Below are 24,105 nucleotides of genomic sequence, written 5' to 3' on the forward strand. Positions count from 1 at the left end.
GGATACCATGTTCTTTTACAAAGACGGAAGTCGTCGTCACCATCGTCGTCGTAACAGCCGAAATATGTTCACTGATGGTCTGCTACCTACCCCAAGCAGGGGGGGATTTGCCTATAGCCACCGCGCTGGGCACGCGTGGGTGAGAGTCTTAGACGGACTTTCATTTATTTATATATTTTTGTCTCCATTATGATTCGGATATGGATCAGGAACGTGTATGGACTCTTTCAAGTCGTAAAAACAATATTCTTGCAGCACGTTCAAATAAATTGTAAAAATAAAGGACTCGAAGTGAAGATTGTCACAAATATTTTGAACACAATGAAAACTCATCACAACTGTGTAATGTGTTGCCGAGGTCTATATTGTATCGTAATTTTTGATAACAATAATATTTAACTATAAAATGATCTTCTGATGGCAAATCCGTTGTAAACTAGTCTTAATCAGTTTTAGGGAAACATATTTTTCTTTAGGTATGTTTTGTTAATAATATGTTTCTTTTTCTTGTCGTGTGTTGTATTATTAACATCCACCATATTAGCAGCCAGCATCAGTCTTATCATTAAGGTTGAAAAGTCAGGAGACGATGTTAACATAGTACATATTACAATACAACTCAATCTTGCTCCTCAAGAGGTGCTGAGATAATGATGAATTTCTTCTTAAAAAAGATGAATAGAAATGTTTTGAACTTTTGTCAAATCAGATGACGATTGTGTTTCTGTAGTATGACTCCATAGACTATTACAACCTTTAGATTATAATAAAGTGTATCTCAAACAATGTAAGATGTCTATTAACTGAGTTTAAAATTATTACACTGACGACATAAGTATGCCTCTAAGGACAAGCACCATTGAATTATCTCACTAAAAGTAAGTACATACAGAAATAGGGTATTATAAATACTGAAATTTACATTAACGAGGAAACAAAATACATACATTTTAGATTTTTTATAATAACATTATACAAAAATTCTTTTTGAAAAGGAAAGTACCTATTCGAAAAATACTAGCAGATCATAGTTTTATTTTTTTAATCATGGAGATTTATATATTAGTCAAAAATACAAAGCATATTGATGTACTTATCCTGAATTTAAAAGTAGTCCTGAGAAATACCTGAATATCAAAGTTCTTTTATGTTTATGTTTTTCTCAAAACTTTCAGGTATCTTCAATGTAAAAATGTACTATGGGGATATAAAAAAAACGTACCTTAAAATAATAATTAATTGTAAACCTTTCTCGATATCATACATCTTGAGATTATACGTTGTATACTGCATTCAGATCTATCGGCACTATTTTAAAATAATAACGGAATGGTGTAAAATAACGTTATGTAACTAAATATAATATTTTACTAATCACTGTTTTATGAACTTTATAAAAGAGCTATTATATATTATCTATAAGTTGAACTTTTCCGCTGTGCATAGCATAGTATAGACATAAATATTATGTAAATATAATTCAGTATACAGTCAGACACATCAACAACAACATTTAACAATACAGTTGCAGTACGCATTATTTTAACATTTATGTATTTATCCTAATAATATTACAAATTTTAAGGATGTATGTTGCTCTTTCATCCAGAAACTTCTGGATATTCATGAAACTTGGTAGTATTATAGTTTATATATCAGAATTACATATTACGTACTTTTTAATCTTGTGGGGAAATTGCTCCCTCCAGGGGCGGGTGAAACCATGAGCGCGAATGACTTATTTAATTTCACATATAAAATATTGAACATTCAAATTGCTTGCTTTATTTTCTTACTTTAATAGATCTAATAAATTATTTTTAAGTACTAAATTGAGACTGACGAACGCCAAGTAACGAAGATTATCTTTGGATATTGTACCGCTTGCATTGTTATATTCAACGACAGAAAAATACGGTATTGTTGAGTATACTAATAACAACTATTTTATATTGAGACATAAGTTTCAGATGTGACTTTGAAAAATAAAATAATTGTACTATATTTTGAAACTTTGCTGAAGAAAACTGTTCTATCGAACCTTTCATTGTTAAGAACATTTATTCCTGTTTCATGTATTACCCTGATGCCTACGCACATCGTGTTTTTTTTACAAAGGAAATTCAATCTTATCTCGTAGGAATACGACATAGATTCTAAAGTTTTTTTTACTATCGAAAAGGATCTTCACAGAACAGTGGCAAGGTACTCAGCCATGGCGTTCCGAAGCACGTAGACTATAAGTTAATGAACATCAAACTACTTATTGGTGTTTAGGCTTCAGTCTCGTTACCTTGCAACCTCGTGAACTGTAGGAACACTTGCTCTAGCGTGGTCTGCGACACGGAGTAGTCTTCGATAGGGAACTGCCTGCGAGCTTCCTCCATCACGTCGAACACGCTCCACCAGGGCAAACCCGTGTCGTTGATGTAGTATGTACTGATGCCCAGGTAGGATTCACTGCAAAATAAAGGGTTATTTTCAATGTTTAATGTGTATATCTATGTTTTTTAGATTTAGATCACATTTTTTTGTAGAATGACTTTAGTTAAAATTTTTGGTATAATAGTAGTAGCTGATGATTGAGCTCAATCATATTAATTAATTTCCAGGTATGTACTTAAATCAGACTTTTATTCAGAGCTTAATATGGGTTAACATGAATCTGCAATTTGAAGAAATATTATTACATGCAATTTTTTTACAAAGAGAAATACTCACATAAGTTTGGATTCACGGAATTTTTCAGTAATGTAACTGTCTATCCTGGCTACATCGGCATCTCTTTCTGGGCCGGATTTGCTTTTAACTATTAAGGTATAACCTGAAATAAAATTGTCGTAAAAAGTACTTTATACGTCGTTTTACCAAAACATTATTAAAATAAACAATTTCACATAACACTGAAACACTGAACAAAATAAAATAAAAAACACCCAAATTGAGATCCTCCGAAAACCGAAACCGAAAATTAAGAAGTTGCCATTTGACCTAATGTCAAGCCGATCTTTTTTACTTCACTGGTCTGGCAAAAAAGTTTCTCAATTAATTGACACATTAATTTAATTGACGCGTACCTTGCGAGAATTTATTCTTCAAGTGCTGCAGCGGTCCCAAGCAATACAGACGCCCGTTGACCATGACGGTCAGGCGCGAACACAGCGCTTCGCACTCTTCCATGCTGTGTGACGTCAGCACGATACTGCGGCCCGCCATCACTGCCTCGCTGATACACGACCAGACCAGACGCTTTGATGCTGGATCCATGCCTAATAATAACATTGAATATATCATTGTGTATTGAAGACAAACAAAAATGCTATTAGGGGTCAAAGTGGATTCCTTTTATCTGAAACATCAATGTCGACTAGCGATATTGGCTAGTCTAGTCGCTACCTTTAAGTTCTAAGTTCAATGTAAATCCAAAATAGAATGTACTATATAAGCCAAAGAGTGAACATAATCAGTCACAACTTTTACGTTTCGACTTGAATAATTTATTTTAGTTTATAATCAAAAGCTTTAGCCATGGTACATTCTATTTATTTTCAACTTTACCTGTAGTCGGCTCGTCAAGGAACACCAAAGATGAATCTCCGAGCAACGAAACGGCTGTACTAATTTTTCTTTTAGTTCCACCACTACATTCATAGACCTGAAAAGCAAAGCAGGAACTTAATTATTTGCTGATAATAACCAAATAATCTCGACATAGATATGACTAACGAAACTGGTACCAGACATGAAACGTATTTTTGTAAATTAAGCAGTGTGTATGTGTGTTTCGTTGTTAAAAACAACTTAATACCTACTCGCAAAGAGAAAGAAAAAAAGTCAAAAGTTGCTTTTTTCTATGTGAAACACTTTTTAGCGCCGTATTTTATTAGCTAAACTCTATCATACCTTCTTGTCGTAGTGCCTCAAGAAGCCCAGCGTGGTAGCGAGGTGTAGCGCCCTCGCGTTCCCCACGTCGGCCGGTATTCCGCGCAGCAGACAGAATATACGCAGCGTCTCGCGACCCGTCAAGTTCTCGAATAGGGCGTCGAATTGTGGACAGTAGCCTGCCACAGGGAAATTTTACTTTATCAAGTAATCGGATAATATGAAATTGATTATTATTGAAGACACAACAATCAGGGAAACGGCTGCCTAACTTCCTTGACCCAGTTCCCGGGCAACTTGACAAAATGGCCCCACGGAGCGACCGCGTCAAGCCGTTGCTTAACCTTATGATCGATCGATCAGCATGTGGGGTACATGATAAAAAAAAAAACCATTCAAAGGATGACCTTTTCTGAGGTCTATTCTTCTCATGATCGCAAAATTGTTTGACACTTGAAACCACTGATTCGTTAGCGAAAAAAACATTGTTTATTTACCTATATGCCTATACACATCTTGCAGGTGCGTCTTTAAAGACATTCCATGTACGAAAGCGTCGCCGCCCGATATGTGCGCGTCGCCCGTCAACATACGAAACGTGGACGTCTTTCCTGCACCGTTGATGCCTAGGAGGCCGAAACACTCGCCTTTGTGCACCGCTGTGAAAATGTGAAAATTATGAATTGGTTAATTGTTTTGAAAGACGGTATTTTAGTAACAGGAAGGTCCAGTAAAGAAAATAATCTAGCACATGGACACTTTATATATACCCTCAGGTCTGTAAGTTCTGTAAGGGGACTTTAAAATCCACTTCATTAGCCTCTTCGGCAGCCAAAAAGCACTCACATAATAGTTATTAAGATACATTTGGTATATCGAACGAGTATCGAGATTAATTACGTTAGGAAAGCTCTTATTTTGTAGTTACAAGTAAAAAAGCAGATCTACATAAATATAGATAAATCGATAACAAAATTGTAAGGTAAGTAAAAACATGTACTTACCAAAAGTAAGTCTATTGACAGCGAGGAACTGCTTGTAGAACTTAGTGAGGTCTCTGCAAACGAGGCTTTGCTGCGATATTTGCGCTCTGGTCATTTCTTGGACTGCGGAACGCTCTGTGGACACATCACTGTCTTCTTCCAAAACAGGCGGCGTTGGCTGGTTACTTGATGAGTAGAACACCTAATGATGGAAGAAAAATGTTTTTGAAAAAATACACAAACACCAATTGAACAAACACAAATTGTTCCAATTTCAAAATTTTGTAATGATGCGAGATTTGTAAAGCTGACCGTAGACACTAATTTTGTCAACATACCTTATTTAAAAGCTCATATTCCTTAATGAGCAGTAATGTGAAGGATATGATTCCAACCATGCTCATCATGAACAAATATCTTCCGATGCCGGGTTCATCCCACTGCATGTACGGGTTGTCGTCGACTAAGAGAATATGAATGACATTTTAATGCATATTTAAATTAATTAAATGGCTTACTTATGCTAACAAGGTAACAACACCTAAAGCACGATTTAAATATGAGAAGTTGCCATTTCAAAAAATTAATATTATTTTTTGAAATTTGTGTCCTTTAGACTGCACTGTTGAATATAGGAAATTAGAATGAATGGTTTGTGTCAAATTCAAATTACGTTCACAGACATAACATAAAATAAAGACAAAATATGAAGACCTGATCCACCTTGTTTTAAAACGTGGTCCTGAGAAAGTACCGGCCTTAGTACCACTTACCAGGTGTAAGCCATCGTCTCGAACAAAGTTGAAGCTCTAAACCCGGTACTTTTTAATACCACATTTTATAATAAGTTTGCCAGAGAAATAAATATAAAGCTAAGAGTACAAACTACGATACAAAACACGCACCCACAAGACTCACTTACTACAACACACGGAGAGGTTGAGCTGTCGGCAGATGGTGTGCCGCGTACAGTTGTCAATGTTCAGCTGATCGCACAACCCGTCGCATGCCAGCAAGGAGAACGATGATACGCTCATGTCCCTGAGAAATTCATTCATTGTACATCTGCTTTTGTTAATATTTGTAAAATAGAAAATATTTAGAGATTTTTTGACAGAAAACTAGAATTGGAGATATGAACTGTTATGGAGGAGTAATGAGGATTAATTATGCCTGAAGTCCTTAAGAAGGTTTTTTGAGATTATTTTTGTATTGTGTACAAAATAAACCAAATCACATAATAGGTAAGAATTTTGGCGTCGTCGAGTATGCTGTCGTTTAAGATTATATGGTTTTTAACTGAACTAAGATAGCGATGAGACCGTGCATTATTGAAACATTATTTACAGAATATTTCATAAAACGTGTAAATGAAATGCTTGCGCAGCAAATTAGCGTGTACTAGGCGTGGTCTTGGATTGTGTTAAATGTTTCCAAGATATGAGAACAATATATTACGAATTACATTAAAAAACATATTGAATTTTTACCTGAAACTTCTACTGATGCAGTAAATGGGCAACGGAGAAAAAATCCAGTCGAACAGATGAGCGTAAAACGGACTGCCTACTTCTGGTAATCTCAATAATTCGGTGATTAAAAATGGCATGCAACCTGATGAAACAAAACAATGAATTTATTATTCGCTTTAAAATTAATACAGCTTGTGAATACAGTGCCATTACCAAAATACAGGAATGAATAATTTCAAGACTGGTCATATGACATTTTAATGTGAACTAAATTAAATAAGCTGTTCATGTCTTGTTTGTTTATTATTAAATGTTGTAAATACCTGTGAATATATTCATGAAGCACATTTTCGAGAAGCCGGTGGCGGCAGCCTCGAAATAGAATGATGCGAGGTAGTGAAGCGGTATTGTTGCTATTGAGAATACCATTAAGACTAGAAGTACTCGGCCTGAAAGGTAGTATTATTTTTAAATAACGTAAAGCTTTAAACTTCTTGATACAATGGTCTTCTGAAAAATACTTTCGATAGAATAACAGAATATGCAAAGTTCCTGATGTCACCGGTCGTGGCGGATTTTCTGTCCCATCGCGCTATTAGAGTGGAGGAATAGAGAGTGCATCTATGTTTTGCGCAAATACTCGTGTAGGTACTATAATATGTCCTGTAATCTACAATATAACTAACCTAATTCAGCAGGTGTAGACAGTGTGCTTTCTTGAAAGCATGCAAGAGTGAACACGATGCAGAGGTAGACCATGAACAGCCACATCCAGTCCCATATGAGAGACGTCACCCACATGACCGCGGGCCGAACGCCCGACACGCGCTGTAGAAGCTTCGCGCCACTTATGCGCTCCTGGTAACAAACATTTCTTTGATATGTTAATTTGTTTGTAAAAAGTAGGTATAGTGGAGTTCTTGGGGGTACAACTCGGGAAAATTAATGTTTTTCGTACCAGAAAGTATTTTTTTTTAGGGTTACAGACCGTAAAAGGAGAAAACTTTTAGAAGATCACTTTGTTATCTGTGTCATCACCCTTTGTCTTTATGTATATCGACGCCTTAGAGTGAAAACCTCGTTACTGCAAAAGATAAATTTTCAGGATAAGGATTAGTATTCGATATTTTTTACGATTATCTTCCAAGAAATGCAATAAAAAAATATTGATTGCAAGAAATGCAATGAAAAAATGCATTTCCGAGGTTTTCATTCTAAGACGACGATATTGAGGTATCGAGTTGAAATTTAAACCGCATAATGTATACAGGTACACGGCCCCACATAAAAAGTCAATAAATAGGAAGGTGTGTTCATGTTTAGATGGCATGTTTCAATGTGGGAGACACGTAAAGATTTCTTAGAGTATAATCCAATCTAGGCTCAGTGTGAAGGCCACCTTCATTACTCTTCCTAATACGGATGAGGTGAGCGTGTTTGTTGATTTGTCCTCTTTTTATGGAGTTACATGTCAACACATAGGTAGTTTTACAACCTTTGATAATTTTCATTTGAAAAATAATCACCGTTTAGAACAGCTGTACAATTTCAAAGTAAAATGATTCATCGACCGAAACCGTGACCTTTCCAATAGAATTTGTTTTAAGTAGAAATAATTAAATTACTTACATGTTCGGTAATCAATATCACTCACCTTAATGACGAAAAGTACGAGGAATGCAGTGACAAAAGCCATACAAAATCCGATGTTAAATGCAAATTGGAATCCCATACTGCTTCCAGACGCCATGACTTTTACCTAAAATTAATATTTATTCTTATAACTTTCATTTAGTATCCACATATGTATTTTATAGCAGAATTAATATTTTTTGAACTACATTCTCGTATGTAAGGCGGCGACAGGACTAATCAATACAATTTATTTGAACGATCCCCGAGTATATCGAGTCGTACAGTTTTATTAGACTGTCCTAATTACGGTCAATTGGACCATTGTATTGTAAGTACATACACACATTTCAATTTAAGCGATGCAATGCGCAAGGGAGGTTTCTGTGTAAACATTGGTCAGAAAATCGAAATAAATCAGGACAGAACGGCAAAGGAGTAAATTCCCTCCGTATAACTTCATAAAAAATCTTACCAAATGTTCGATAGAGTACGGCAGTGGATGATTGACAACTTTCAGGGTGCTTCCAGGCGATAATGCCCCCATAATGGCATTGTTGACGTGAGCGAGTGATATAGCTGAGTCGTGGTACCCGTAATTACTGAACCAAGCAGTAATATTGTGCGCTCCAAAAGTAGCACCTATTGGAATTTCGTTTCTTACCCTCGAGAGGTCTGCTTCGCTCTGACATAAAAAAATATAGAAAAAGATTAGTGATATTCAAAACTGTCTTTAAGACTTGAATTTAAGAAAAACATATTTTATCGAACTTACCAGTTTTAAATAAAATTTCCCCAAATTAGAGGTGCCTAAGTCTGTAAACGTCATTCCTGGGTATGTTGATTTTTTAAAGTAATCCTTATACGCCGTCATTGCCTTTGCCTCAATGCTGCCGTCCGTTACATTTGCTTGGGACATCAGAGTTTCTGTCGTCGCGAAACCACTCTCTAGACTCAACGTCAGAGGAGGCAGTTGAGACAAAAACTTCCAAGACCTCGCTATAACCACTGATATTGTTATGTTAATTATAGGCGTCACGAATTGTATTAAAGCAGTCAATTTGTTTCTCATTGAGTTATAGGCCAGTTTCAAAAACATCGCTTTTATGTGATTCCTGAGGAGTCTGTAGCCTCGTACTTTTTGTATAGGTTCGTTGTCCGCTGAAAATAAGACAAGTGTTCTATAATCTGACGAGAAAACAGTTGACGAACGAAAATGTTCTTATGCGAGTACTTACCGGAGTTGTGATTGGCTAGAGGAGCTATAGCACACTCATTATATGCTCTGGAGCTGCCGTGGTTATTCGATTTCGCTGACGGACTCTCTACATCCTCTGCGCCTGCCCTGTTGGGAATACATTTACTCGTTTGTATTATTTGACCAAGTTTTTAAAACCATTGCAATAAGTGGGAATACATACTTCATAAAAACTTCTTCTAAACTGGTAACAGAAAGTCCGTAGCTAGAAACACCCAAAGCTTCTTTTTTTGCCTCGAATTCTTTAAGCATTTCTGGGAATTTACTGACGTTATCGCTTGGTAAGATATATGTTAATTCGGAACCTGAAAAAAGAGCTGCCGGTTACGTTCAAATCTTAAAGTATAAACAATATACCGCGACCTTGATAAGTCGTTATTCATAAAACGGGCAACGAACTCTGATTGCTAAAACAAAATAGCCGATACTTAAGTCACGGATTACGTGATTTACTGTTACCGGAATCATAGACTTCATTAGATGTGCTAAATAAATTATTTTCTAGAAACCCTCATAAACCAACTCACCTATATTAGTATTTTCTTTGATGTCAGGTACGTAAACTTTGAAAAATTTGGTGATGTCATCCGGGATACAGTTGTCTCCTTTTACGATGGTGATTTTGTAGCCAATGCCGTAATGTTTTTTTAGGAAGTAGGGTGTCCCAACGCACTGAAGTCTTCCTCCGGACATGATAGCTATGCGATCGCCCAGAACATCGGCTTCATCCATGAAATGAGTCGTGAGGATCATTATTCGACCTAAACAAAAACAAAGAAATATCTTCATGCTGAACAAAAAAATATTGATGTAGGTTTTAAAACGCCAAATCAACATGATGACTTCTCACAAAAAATAAGATAAAGATTCTTGTTTATTTTAGGTGTTATTTATACCTACATAATAAGTACTTTGGAGTAAATATAAATATACCATTATCCTGAATGACACCTAACACTTTTGTAAAACGTAATAATAATTGTACAAAAGTACTATACTTTTCAGTAAAAATGGATACAAAAAGCCATCAAAATACATTGAACTTGACTTTGCATAGCCTAACAAAAATTTCTAAAGGCTTTAAAAAAATGCAAAACGCAAAAATGTGTGCTTCCGGTACCTATACATAGTTATAGTGTCGAGAACATCATATAAGAAGACGAAGTTAATCGAAAAGTCAAAGACTAATCATTGGAACTAAAGGAAACCATGATGATGCCTTTAAAATCTAACAGCTAATCTAGCCTTATAATACCGGTGTTACGCGTGGTTAAGCTGTGGAGGCCAAACAGCCAACATGCAATATTAACATTTTGACATTAAAGTCACATCTTCATACGGAATTCTAAATCATTTGAAACATCGTAATTACAGTAGATTCAAATAGTTTGGGTTATTAATGAATGTGTTAACGTAAATATGAAAACGACAGCTGCAAACAGTTAGCTGTTGTCAATAAGTTTTTGAGTTTGAAGCACCTTTTAATAAATCGTTGTTGTGTTGTCAAAATATTGTCCAGTTCCAGTTTAATGTCAATTCGTGAATCTTCTACCGAAACAGGAGTTCACTTTCCTCGTACGTAAGGAAATCGTTTAAAAACCATTTTCAATTTACCTATAGTAAGTGTCTCTGCACTACAGGTGTTAAGTGACAGATATGTTTGATGATGAGGTGTCATACAAAAAAACGCCGTTCATACTTTCTCTAGGCCGTGTCGAAGTTAAACTTGTGTGTATTCAGAACGCGAGGGTCGTGAAACCGCGATTGAACTATTGACCTTTAGGGCAATCAAAACATTACATTGCGTGGGCTTGGTGTCGCAGTTTCACCGCAGTGAACGCAAATGAGTTAGCTAAAATTGGTACCCCGTCCTTCCTTCCATGTATTTTAAAAGTTCAAATATACATTAGATGTGAATGTAGGCTAAAATAGTCCTAAGTTTTTTTCTTGTAGGTCAGGCTAAATAAGTTTTTTTTCTAAGTATTATTATTGTGCTCTACTATTCGAGTAATTTTAACTTTAGTTTTTAATGTGCTTTTTCTACTTGCCTTTCTTCTCTTTTTGCAGGAGGTCCCAGAGTGCGCGGCGGGCGGCAGGGTCGAGGCCGGACGTTGGTTCATCCAGCAGCACCACGCGTGAGTTCCCACACATCGCCGCCCCTACCGACAGCCGACGCTTCTGACCTCCAGATAACTTGTTCGACGTCACATCACGCTGCCAAATATAAAACTTTTTGTAACATCTTATAAAATCGACGTATATAAAACGTCATATAAAGTTACGAACATGAGAAACTGGCTCGATAGACCTAGCAAAAATCATGAATAATTACGTCATTTGTCATAAAAGGTATATCAGATTAGTTTGCCGTGAAATGCGTCATTATCTAGAATTTTAAATCATACATATTTATCATTCTGAGCACCGGTTATAATTTTTTCCGCGAAGTCATCTTAACACACTACAAGTTAGCGCAAAGGTTAGCTATGGATACAAAAACTATGCAGCAACGTCATTCCTGCTACCGAGAAAAATCATTATTGACATTTAAGACGAGACTTACCTTTGCTTCCAATTCTAAGAGTTTCACAAAATGGTTCACTTCTTCTTTCAGTTTACTGTTCGGTACGCCTTTTAATCTTGAATAAAATATGATGTGTTCCGCGACCGTGAGGTCTGGGAAAAGCACGTTGTGTTGTGGACATATACCCAGCGACTTGCGCGCTAGGCCCGTTTCAGTCACTATGTTGTAACCATTGATGAAGGCTTTGCCAGACGTCGGGGGGACCATGCCTGGACAGATTTATGAATAAAGGTGAAAATAGTACTAAAAACGCACAAATTCAAAAATAGTTTTGCCGAAACAAACCTTACATGATGATGTACATAACAATTATTATCAGTTTGTTTCCCGACAAACGCAGAGAATCATTTGTATGATGATTGATGTAGTTAATCGGAAGACCTAAATTACAGTTAAGTGGTCGTAATTGGGCAATTGTTTAACACGCGAGTACTCACTAACTGGTACTAGTCGAATAGAGAAACAATGTTATATAGTCAGATTTTCTTTAGAATCATTCTGTCAAAGTTTTTCACCCTCTTATTATGTCATGTTTACGGATACGAATACACACTCGCACATAAAATTACTGTGACCCAAATCGTACAAAATTATAGAGAAGAGATGCCACGGCATATGTTAACAAGCGATATACTTAATTGAGCCTTCTCATAACATTGTATACTATTTTTATTTTATGAATGCGACCAGGCTTCCGTAAAAATACATTGCAACTACTAAATATTTATATTCTTTTTTATTATTGTTTTTAATATACATAAGTAAGAAATTACTACATTATAATTTGTATTTACATATTTTTTATATCCTTGTTTATTAGGTGTTTTATTCATCATGTTTAAAAATGTGTTGTTTTATTCGTTAAATATTTTAATCAGTAATTTGGAATAATAATCTTGGATCGTCTACAAAACGCTCATACAACTTACGACTTTTTTTTGTTAATGTTGACCTATCATATTATTATGTAATTTAGGTGGATACTAACCTGTTAGCATGGATATAGTGGTGGTTTTACCCGCACCATTGTGGCCGAGTAATACGGTTATCTCATTCTCATACATCCTCAAGTTCAAATTGTCGACAACTTTCTTACGACCTTTGTAAATTTTCGTAAGATTCTGAAAGAAAATAATTTATTTGTATTCAGTTTTCAAACACTTGAAATAATTATAAACTCATGTTCAGAAAAATTTACACTTTTTAATAAAAATAAAGGGATTTGAGATAGTGTTGCTAAGTATATCTTTCGTGTGTAACATCAGAGTCATGTATTGGGTTATTCCCGTTCGGTAGCACCCTTTCGTGAACACTGTTGACCATCGGGAAAAAAAAGTTTCGTTGGTTCACAGTGTTGACGAACGCTACTTATTATTTCGGGTAATTTCCGTTGGGTAACACCTTTCGTTCCTGTCGTCAACACTGTTGACGATCGGGAAAAAAAAGTTTCGTTCATTCACAGTGTCCATGAATGCTGGTTTTTATTTGTTTGGATTTTTTAAATATTTTAATGGATTATGTTAGATCTTTTAAAACACAATTAACTAGAAAATAAAAAAATGGCCTTATCATGTTCATGATAACCATTTTACACTTTAAAAAACCATGACATATTTTATTTTTATTTCTATATTTTAAAAATAAATACCAGCATTCATGGACACCGTGAACGAACGAAACTTTTTTTTCCCGATCGTTAAAAGTGTTGATGACAGGAACGAAAGGTGTTACCGAACGGGAATTACGCGAAATAATAAGTAGCGTTCGTCAACACTGTGAACGAACGAAACTTTTTTTTCCCGATCGTCCACAGTGTCGACGAAAGGGTGTTACCGAGCGGGAATAACCCCATGTAATTGAATGACGTAGGTTGCACTTGTCAATGTAGTTTTTGTATTGTCATACTTATAGCGTTTTATAGAAAAAGAAAGTTTAAATGGTATTACCATGTAGGCAAACATAGCATTATAGTGGAAAAAAGGCCTTCGATGTTGATACTTGTAAAATATTAATGATAGAACTCCAATATCGATGTAATAACTTCACAAACTTATCGCTTTATAGGTACTTAGGTACTGCCGGATGCCTAATAACAATATTGACTAGACACTTCAGGCTTAGGCTTGAAGCTCTAGGTGCAAATTACCACCCGCATAACAATCGGAATTTTCTTCGAGAACCCCTGTATTGTTATTTTGTTTAAACTTTAAAGTTAACTTACAAGCTATTATAATCTGAAAATGTAAGTAAATCAAACCGTGACTATTAGTTACAGACTGCGCAAGTCACAGTTATATAGCCCCTGAAACGGTCAAACATCGGTCAAGGTTTTCGTTGGTACCTCAAACTAGCTATATTCACACGATGTCGTAACACTGCCATTTAAAATCCTCAAATTGTTTTAATGTAGCATATAATAATAAATGGGTAAAACACTCATGTTTATGTAATTATTAATTAAATTTTAAAAGAGTAAATTTTTACAACAAATGTAAAACCCAGCAGATGAATTGATGTTGCGTTTTCGGCGAAATGTACAATCGCAAAGACGCGCTGAATGTTATTGAAATATGAATCAGCACTAAGTTATTTCAGTTAGTTCACGGAAATCTCCGCAATACAAGTCGTGTATTTGGCTAAGTATGCTGTAGCAGTGACCTTGTATAACATACAACATACGATAATTATGTATTTCTTTGGAATCCGTTCTCATATTGATTGATAATATCGAAAGAGCCCAATGTTCGCGCGGCGTCAACCCGTCGTGTATGAAGTATTGACGCCTACGCCTATAAATAGTGCGAAGACGGTAGATTCTATGTCGTAAGTAAAGCTGAAGTAGGGCAAAATATTAGCTCGACAGGTCCAAGTATTAGTAAACACTCGAAACTTGAAAGGTTGACGCCAGAAATAGACGCAGTTAATTTTTTAAGTAAACGGTTATTCATATCCTTCTAAGGAACGAATTCTAGAGCGTTATTTGGGAATTTCGTTCGCGGATTTCGGCTACGGGTTAGAACATTTTGTGTGGTATTTCATGCGTAACTTACTTGTATGTTGACTCCCATGGGCACGCCCTTGGGTTCCTCATCGTGGTCATGAACAACTTTGAGCAACGCATCATTGTACTCCATATCGCGCGTGTCCTTATTTATCTCTGCAATTATAACATTAAATGGATATGTGCAATAGATATTAGTCAGAGGAAATCATCAGTGATTAATGTTCAAAGTTCAATACTGATTCGATGAACCGCAAGTACATTTATACAGCCTCATTGATTCTCTGTTGAGTAGCGTTCTTCAATTTATTTATCGATCGTATCAATTCAGAGCTTTATTGGTTTAATTTATGGAAGTAGATAAGGACTGGTGATCATCAGCCTTTCTAACCGAAGACCATAAAAGAGTTAAATACCAATTAAAATATTTAACATGATTATTAAGAGTACTTATAAACCTTAAACCTAAGTAACAATAATCAATTTAATAGGTCGAGCCGTTCTGAAGCGACGAGCTTCTTTACACGCGGCATTAAATTTTTATGGCATGGATATGACGGAAAAGCAAATATAAACTATTTGAAAAACTGTATTCACAAACGCAGGTTCAAGTACAGTCAACTGCAAAATTAGGTCAAAAGTAAAGCGTTTTATTTAGTTTAGGGAAAACATAAAAACTATGACATGAATGAATGAATTATGATGTGTCATCGTAGTTAATTGGTACCTATTTAAAATCAATACCCGTACTAGCAAATCTTTCAAATGGCTTCAGATTTATAGTCGTAGACGTTTTTAAGGATCGATGTGAGAATTAGCTTAAATTAAATTGGGCCTCATACTGGACTGCCATATAAAACGGTACGCTTATAGTAAAACAGACAATGCAACATATGCCACTGAACGTACAACCACAATGATAATGACCTTGTAAACAAAACTACATTGATGAGCGTATGCGATTGATTCGGCACATAAGTTACATAAGATTACGTAAGCCGACCATTCTTTTTTTTATTTTAAGACCATCTTTAACGGCTATCCGCATGACGTAAATTCTTGAACTTTGACTGGGCATCTTTGAAGTCTTTAGCCTATCAGGGTAATGTACAAAATAAATAAAAAGGTAGACTGACCTGCCATTTTGCTCTTATTCGGCCTCCAAAAGCTCTTCGTGAATGGGAAGTACCAAGGCAGTGGGACCCCGTAGAGTCCCGGTCGTATCTTCTCCACGTACATGGCAATCAGCATGTATAGTATCGAGTCGAGAATCAGCATGAGGACTATGTGGCCCGGCTGTAGTTGATCTTGGTACGATATCGGGGTGAAGAACTCGTTCCATTGCAGACCTATACCGTAATATCATTGTTTAACCTAGACATTTGTCAATGAAGATGAGGTTCTCAATTCGGAGGTATGATTTTTTACGTAGACGACTTATGAGTCGTAATTTCGTACGACTTATGAGTCGTGTGAAATTAAGAATGGTTGTTTTTTCTGTTTAGAAGTCGAGTTAACTGCATAGATTATTTCATGAGCGGAAAATTGAGGAAGTCTATTTAACACTTGAATTGAATTTCAAGCGTACTCCTCAATATTTTCTGCTTTGCAATGTTTTGTTGATACGTTTATTAAACTTTAGTGTCTTAAACAATGTACAACCAACACAAGGAAAATAACATCACACCTACAGGATAATGCCCGTATTTACCTCATTTTTTCAATATTAAATATAGACAGGACCAAGTATGACATTACTCATCTATTGTTTTTAGATAGCAGCACTAACGCGAGCTTGATCGAGTGAAGTTGAATAATTTAGTTCTTTGTTTAGCGATTTGTGAAACAAATGACACATGCCTTATGTATAATTATTACAAAATGATACCCCAACTTTTGACGTTTTTTGTGGAGTCATCGTATTGCTTCTGTTGTGCAATCGTTGGAGCGTGGCGAGTTATGATTTATTTTTGGATTATTTTTAAATACTCTGAGCAGAGCACTAAGATATTGTGTCTAGCGTGGTATAAGTAGAGTATTCTGACCTGTGGATTAGTTGTATTTATCCTCGAGAAAAAATTATGAGTATCATTTAAACACGCCAAAAACTTATGGCACAAAAGTTTCACAATATTCATGTAATAAATTAAGACCATCAACAAGGTGGACAGACGACCTTATAAAGGTCGCCGGAAGACGCTGGATGCAGGTCGCCTCCAACAGGTATCTGTGGAGGTCTAAGGGGGAGGCCTATGTTCAGCAGTGGACGTCCTATGGCTGAGATGATGATGATGATGATGAAATTAAGACAACACTTACCTTTCGAAGTCCCTTCACACATGATGATCATTTGAAATGCATATCCCATAGCCGTGTTGGATATCAGACTAAGTAGTAATTTCGTTGACAGGCTTATATCTTCGTATAGTACTTGCGTGAGCATGTATATCGAGTATGCGGCAAACCATGCCAGTCCCATGAAGGATGCAGCGGTGTTGGCTGAAAGGTGTTACTACATTAATACTCTCTTTAGGCCTTATTCCACTTAACTAAATTCAGAAGTCCTAAATCGCTTCCTAGCCAAAAGCGACACTTCCTCTGATTCTAATTGGATTTTTTACTTCATGAATGCTACATACTTGACTAAATTAGTTACTAAATAAAATCTTCGACGTAATTTAGTCAGTTAGTACACAATTTTTTAGTAGATATAAAATAAAAAAAAACTGATATTTGAATTCGATAGCTTAGTTCACAAAAGTCAATATTAAATACTACATCTTACCTCGAGAAAAAAAGACGCTGATCATAAAAGAGAATGCCAAAGAGGCTATCACAAAGAGTATCATAAAGAAAAATAGAACACTCCATGGTGTAAATGTAAGTACAGAATATCCATCGCCAGCCGCCGTCCGGTTAAATGGTATCTAAAAAAAACAATATTGTAGATGAATTAAGCAGATTATACTTTGATAAAAGAAAGGAAATGGCCTCAAGCAATAAATAAAACTGGACGACGATTTTACGCTCAACAAAAAGTGCAGTTTTCGCGATAAAGTTTATTTTTTAATGTACAATCTTCGGCGGACTGCCATTTATTCACAGGTCATTAAACTCTTTGTAGCGCTGCAGAGATGGATTCTTTTTTAACAAAGATTTCTTGCACAAGATTTTTAATTTTTCCTTAGTAATTTTAAGGTATCTTTCATAAGCTCTGGTTTAATTAATTACCCCCTTACTTATAAAAATCTCTAATCACCCTCTAAGCAACATTTTAACTTACTTACTTAAGTAGTCTTAAGTGATTAATTGTTAGTTAAGACATGCTTAAGCAACGTTTATAAGTTTGAATGTTCTTAAACAGCCCTTAAGTATTACTTATTATTTAATTCACGTTTATAAGTAAGGCTGTTATTGTATTACGGCCGATAAAAATCTGTTTGGTTTTCCCTAACATTTTTATATTGTTTATGCAGTTTGTACTTTACGTTATGGGTGTTCATTTAAAACGAATACCTACTAAAACTTACCTTAAATAGTATCACAATAAGTCCAACAGATATCAAAAGGAATGAGAATTGTTTGATAAACCATGCCAGCCAGTGCAGCCACGATGGAAGGCCCATTATTGTCATTGTTTCCTACGACAATGAGTATAAAATTAATTAACAAGTAATTTACATACAATTTATGTAGATACACGTTTTTACATTGCAATAAAACAATTAGATCTAATATTACGTGATTTTTCAGTTTTGACAACGGATTGATTTGATAATTACCTTTAGTTGTAACTCTTTCTCGAATGTTACAACCCTGACCGTATTCACAAAGGAATACGCGAAACATAACATGATGATCATAGATATAAATCTTTCTAGAGCGACTAGCAGTTGATCTTCCCTGTATGCGAGTTGAGGTAGACGTTGTAAGTAAACCTTAGTGTTAATCGGCTTCCCAGTTTTCTGCTTTATGATTTCCTGAGATATTGCATGCTGGACCGCTAAGAACATTTCAGGTGAATACCCTAAAAAAATATGCCCAATTTAGTTCCCTGTTATCGTAAACCGACTATCTGTAATACATGTTATATTTATAGACTTGTTTATAAATACGGCTAGTTCCTGGATACTTCACGTCACCGTCTCACTAGCTAGTTATGTTATTCTATTTTTAAACAGCGTTTTTTGTAAAGAGTTTATTAATTCGGCGACTTCATGTGAGGCTGATACATCTGAGTGCTTAGTGCGAGTTTTCGTGAATTTTTTTACGGACTCACATGAGAGCGCGTATACTAAGATTTGTATGCAGTGTTGCCAACTTAGTGGATTTTCCACTAATACTGGTGGTTTAAGTCCCCTATTTAGTGGCGAAATGTTGAAAGTACTGCGGGTCAAGTAGCGAAATGTAAGTTTTGTGGTACAACTTTAAGGAGTTACTATGGAGATTTGAAGTCTCACGGAATGTCAAAAAAGCATCTACAAAACAAAAAGGTGAACGACTACTATATAATTATATTAAGTACTCATTCATTGGTCAAATGCGTAACTAAACAATTTGTGAAACTACTACGCCGATTATAATTTGTGAAGGATTCGGATCGGGTCGGATGAATTGCTAAACAGATGTAATGCTTTGTCTGTTTTAATTTTCTATCGTTGCCGAGTTACATCTTTGGATGATTAAATTGTTTTAGGTTACAATAAAATATAAACAATATTTTTTTAGTGGTGAATTTGGTGATTTTAAGTGTGGGATAAATTTTTGTTAGTGGTTTTCTGGTGGTTTTAAAAGTTGACTCTGGTGGTAAGCTTCTACAACTGTTGGCAACACTGTTTGTATGGAACAAAAACAGGTTCCAATTTTTGACACTAGGTGGAGCTGTTTTTGTTCCATACAAATCTTAGTATACGCGCTCTCATGTGAGTCCGTAAAAAAATTCACGAAAACTCGCACTAAGCACTCTGATAACATTATTTATTTTTTGGCGTCGTATGTTTGTTTAGCCTTGAATCAGTTAGTGCCTGTTCGATGTAAAATTAATAAGTTAATGACACTGTAGGACGCAAGAAACTATATTTCACTGGCTAAAGGTCAAGGTGTCAGTATAACGAATGCTATGTATGGAAAAAATATTATCATTACTCCAGTCGACAAATTTTAATTTGTTTTGACCAATAAATCGATTCAGACTCTTGTCTATCCATTCAAACACACAAGAATACTTTAAAAAATCGTGAAGCAGCACCTGGTGTTTTTCCGCCGTACATATCATCTGGATCGCGAGGGCCAGGCCGCGGGAACAGCGGATACAATAAATTCGTTCGCCAACTAGCTCTCAGCGGGTGTTCTACCATCGGCGTTCTCATCACTGCCGGGAATCTTAGCGTCAAAGTAACGTCGTCCGGCCATTCTGTAGCATCTGCAAATATTTTTACGTACAGATTTTGTCTGCTAGATTTATCCCTTAACAAAGGAGACAATTTTTCGACAAAGAAAATAGATTTTGACTGTTTGTTTATGTTACTTACTTGCCATGCTGTCTTCAAACTGGATTCCAACAAGAATCTGATTCATAGCATTAGGTTGGGTTAGGGCCAACTCCATTTCTTGAGCATTCTTATAGCCTTTAGGTTGAGGTAGAAAATTCGAGTCAAACAAGAGAGCAAATAATATACTGAAATTGTCATCAGCTACCATTGCTATGGCATCTCTAGTTACATTTCTAGTGAGTGGATTTTCAGGTGAGAATGCCAGAGTCCCTGTTTTTGCAGTTGTAAGATTGCCTCTATATCAATAAAAAATATGAAATAAACATTAGTTTTATCAGGGATGCAAATAAGCCATAATTAATTGTCATAGTCAATGATAAATTACTTACAAATTTCGTCCACTTATATTGAAATAAGTTGGGAGAAATGGTGGATAGCTTATATCCGGTTTTGATTTTGGATCCACTAGGCATCTTGTCAGTATAAGAAATAAAGAAAATATCACAGGTGATGCAATTTCGAAAATAGTTTGCCATTTGTGTCTTCTCTGTAGAAGAAAATTCTTCCAAATGAGAAGCTTTAGTTTTTCAAAGGCAGACATTGTGCCAGTTGTTGGTCATCTAAAAAAAACAATTAGGTAGTCAACATAACTGAAAATAGAGCTGTACAACAACACAAACACATTCTGTTTGAAGATAGTTACATAGGTACTTAAAAGCAATCAATTATTACTTTTTACAAATTATTATTATTGTTTGAACATACAATCTAAGAATCTATTAATTTATGTGGAAATTGATTATTACTTTATTAAAAAAAAAAAACGACCATCTTTAATTTCATTTACATTTGAATTAATGTGTATAAAATTTTTGTCAGTTTGTGGTGTATATTTTACACCTATTATGTATTAATTCTAATAGGTAGATATTTATTATGTGTACTATTATGTATACTACTGTATATTTATTATGTATACCTACACATAATAACTTACAGAAATTTTTATATAAAGAAATCCCATTTTAATAGTTGCTAGAAATAGCACAAATGGTTTTGATATATATTTTTGTTAGACCATCCCCACTTACATTAAATTAAAAACGTTTACTATTTTTATACTAAAACTTTGTCTTTGTATGGAAGATATCTGAGCATAAAAGAAATGTCTAGGAAAATCACTACTGGTTTACCTTTCTCAGAAAAAAAATTGTGACCAACATGTTAGTGAATTAAAATTGGACACTCATGTTAAGACTGAAGTAATGTTATTGCCTAAGGAAAGACAATTTTAAGTGCTTAATTATTGTGATTAAAATATTATACAGTGAACACCAAAGTATAGTAGACCCATATTGTATGGGTGTACTACACTTTACAGCTGCAGCAGAATTGCAGTACCAGTAGCACTTTCCTGTACCCACTTCTTCAAATTTTGATCATTAAATATTAACGTAATAAATCGATCTATTTAAATATTTATTGATTCCCATACCAAAATAAATTGCGTCGTTTTCTTACTATAAGGCACAGGGTTTTGGTAGATTTAACTAGGCAAGGAGGCTAATAATTTGAGAAGTACAGGTTTAATCAATTTATTAATTAAATCGATCGCCTGTGTCTTAGTGTAAGTACAATTTACTTTTATTATGCAGGAACTTTCTTCTCAGCAATCATCGTAAATAAAATATTTAAAATATTACGTACCTGTACATTACGAATACATAATATATTTTTGTTTTATATCACACACACAGCTGACCACAATTAAGACACTGTATTACACGATTTAATTAATTAATAGTGTTCATGAAGGTCATTAAAAAAACTATGAGCACGAACAAACTACACCTCAGGAGCCGAACCCCCTGTCCACTCCACTGACTGACATTAGTGACATTTCAGATTTGACAACAGTATTTGTCATTTCAAGAGTTGACAGGAATCAAATTCCATGTTTCCATGTTTCCCATAAATATGCATAGATGTAATATACTATAAACAAGATTGCGCACTCTCAAAATATATACAGAAAATGAACTCTATTCCAACGCAATAAGGTACTAAATTGGTTGCATAATACACAGAGGCAAATCCGAGCCGAGAGGGATAGTTAGAACGGAGGCCGTTTGTCTCTTTCTAACACCTTGCCAGCGTAAAAAAATGTTGTGATGAACAGTTTTTTTCGCCCAAAAAAACAATTGAATCACTTATATTTTTATCTTATTTTAACAATTACAAGGCAACAAATTAATAACAATCGCATTAATTTATTCGTATTTATTCTTAAAACATAAACAATATAAATTTTTATTTTACTTTTTTTTATTTCTAGCGGGAACCCTGAACATTCTTGGCGCGTAATCAGCATTTAAAATTTTGTTGATATTTTTTTGTATTAAATCAATTTAAACTATTAAAATGGTGAAAAAGTGTTGCTTTTATACTTGTGAAAGTGAATCCTATGGTTGTTGCAATATATCGTTCCACAGGTAAGCTAATAATAACATTTTCATAAATCAAACAACTAGGGTGACCATGAATTCTTGTAATGAGTCAAAATATGGGAGATGGATTTTAAAAATGTTGTACTATTGTTATAGCTTCCCAAAAAAATGTAGAAAGGCGATATAAATGGCTCAGCAGTCTATATGTGAAGCAAAAATACAAAAAAATCAGTGTGCACTTCGTATCTTCCTGTTTTTATTACTGCTAATTCCCGCTAATTATTAAAAGCCTATATTAGTATTTTTAGGTCACAAACTGCGTAAGTTAAAACTTCAATACCAATCTGTGTTTAATAATCTTAGCAAACTCGGATTGGTCTCACATAGCTTAATCTCATAGTCACCCTATTAGAAAGGGACGGCCTCCGTACGAACTGTTTCACTCGGCTCGTTTTTTGGTTAAAAGTGCCCAGTCCTGTTTACTATATTATGTCTATGCCATAGATGTAATATACTAAACAAGATTGCGCACGCTCAAAATATATATTTACGAAAATGAACTCTATTCTAACGCAATGAGGTACTAAATTGGTTGCATAATAAACAGAGGCAAATCCGAGCCGAGAGGGATAGTTAGAACGGAGGCCGTTTGTCTCTTTCTAACACCTTGCCAGCATAAAAAAATGGGTATGATTTAAGCTGTCACCAATTTAATTCATTTTGTGTTTCTTAAATAATAGGGTTTGCCCTCAAAATAGTAGATTTGTCACCAAATCTAGTCACCAAACAATATAAAATCATTTCCACAATAAATTACCGAAAATCATGGAGATATGGGGTCAAGTACCAAATAAATGATTTTGTATGTATTATAATAGGTTTGTCCTAATAGTATTTAAGCAAACTAATTTAAAGAGATCACCAATAAATCATATATTATATCACTAGAAAATTTCATGAAGGTCTAAAAATGTAGGGTGGTCGTCATCATCATTTCAACCAAAAGAGTCTACTACTTAACTGGCCATGTGCCTCCCCCCAAGGGCTTTAGTTTCCACAGGTAGTATAAATATATTTAAATTAAATTTCTAGCTGAATAGTAAATAAAACAATTAATCAAAGTCAAAATAATCAATATTTATTGTTAAAAATCTCACTGCCCGCGCCCCGCATCGTATGATCGTACCTACAACCAACCTACAACCCATTCGTTGAGGCCCGAAAGCGAGCCAATTTGTCTCCCTTCCCTTCCTCTTCCCTTTGAACATATTTTTATTAAAATTATAAACTGATGTATTAAATTGGTAACGAATACATTATTTTAATAACTGAACGAAATAAAATGTAACTACTG

The 24,105-nt window shown here is 35.0% G+C and overlaps 1 protein-coding gene across 1 annotated transcript; it reads right to left on the bottom strand.

Annotated features, from left to right (window-relative positions):
• Nucleotides 1–944: 944 nt before the first annotated feature.
• Nucleotides 945–22,174, bottom strand: LOC124633190 (phospholipid-transporting ATPase ABCA1-like). The gene is made up of 31 exons (XM_047168342.1): nucleotides 22,012–22,174; nucleotides 20,694–20,924; nucleotides 20,344–20,600; nucleotides 20,061–20,234; nucleotides 18,595–18,839; nucleotides 18,343–18,453; nucleotides 17,598–17,739; nucleotides 17,132–17,311; nucleotides 15,949–16,161; nucleotides 14,862–14,968; nucleotides 12,800–12,932; nucleotides 11,791–12,020; nucleotides 11,276–11,441; nucleotides 9,755–9,988; nucleotides 9,391–9,532; nucleotides 9,208–9,314; nucleotides 8,745–9,130; nucleotides 8,445–8,654; nucleotides 7,992–8,096; nucleotides 7,024–7,195; nucleotides 6,661–6,786; nucleotides 6,356–6,479; nucleotides 5,788–5,906; nucleotides 5,204–5,328; nucleotides 4,887–5,067; nucleotides 4,380–4,541; nucleotides 3,904–4,061; nucleotides 3,559–3,655; nucleotides 3,078–3,269; nucleotides 2,722–2,824; nucleotides 945–2,460 (listed from the first exon to the last, which is right to left on the bottom strand). Exons 2-31 carry the CDS (start codon nucleotides 20,903–20,905, stop codon nucleotides 2,274–2,276), a joined length of 5,100 nt encoding a protein of 1,699 aa, XP_047024298.1. The 5' UTR covers nucleotides 20,906–20,924; nucleotides 22,012–22,174; the 3' UTR covers nucleotides 945–2,273.
• Nucleotides 22,175–24,105: the final 1,931 nt, after the last annotated feature.

The sequence above is a fragment of the Helicoverpa zea genome, chromosome 9 (assembly GCF_022581195.2).
Source record: "Helicoverpa zea isolate HzStark_Cry1AcR chromosome 9, ilHelZeax1.1, whole genome shotgun sequence".
Classification (NCBI taxonomy): domain Eukaryota; kingdom Metazoa; phylum Arthropoda; class Insecta; order Lepidoptera; family Noctuidae; genus Helicoverpa; species Helicoverpa zea.

Coding starts and splice junctions, on each gene's coding strand:
- LOC124633190 (XM_047168342.1), bottom strand. CDS start 20,905: ATGTCTGCCTTTGAAAAACTAAAGCTTCTCATTTGGAAGAATTTTCTT. Junction 3,656..3,903: donor TGAGGCACTACGACAAGAAG/GTATGATAGAGT, acceptor TTTGCTTTTCAG/GTCTATGAATGTAGTGGTGG. Junction 2,461..2,721: donor TTCCGTGAATCCAAACTTAT/GTGAGTATTTCT, acceptor TTTATTTTGCAG/TGAATCCTACCTGGGCATCA.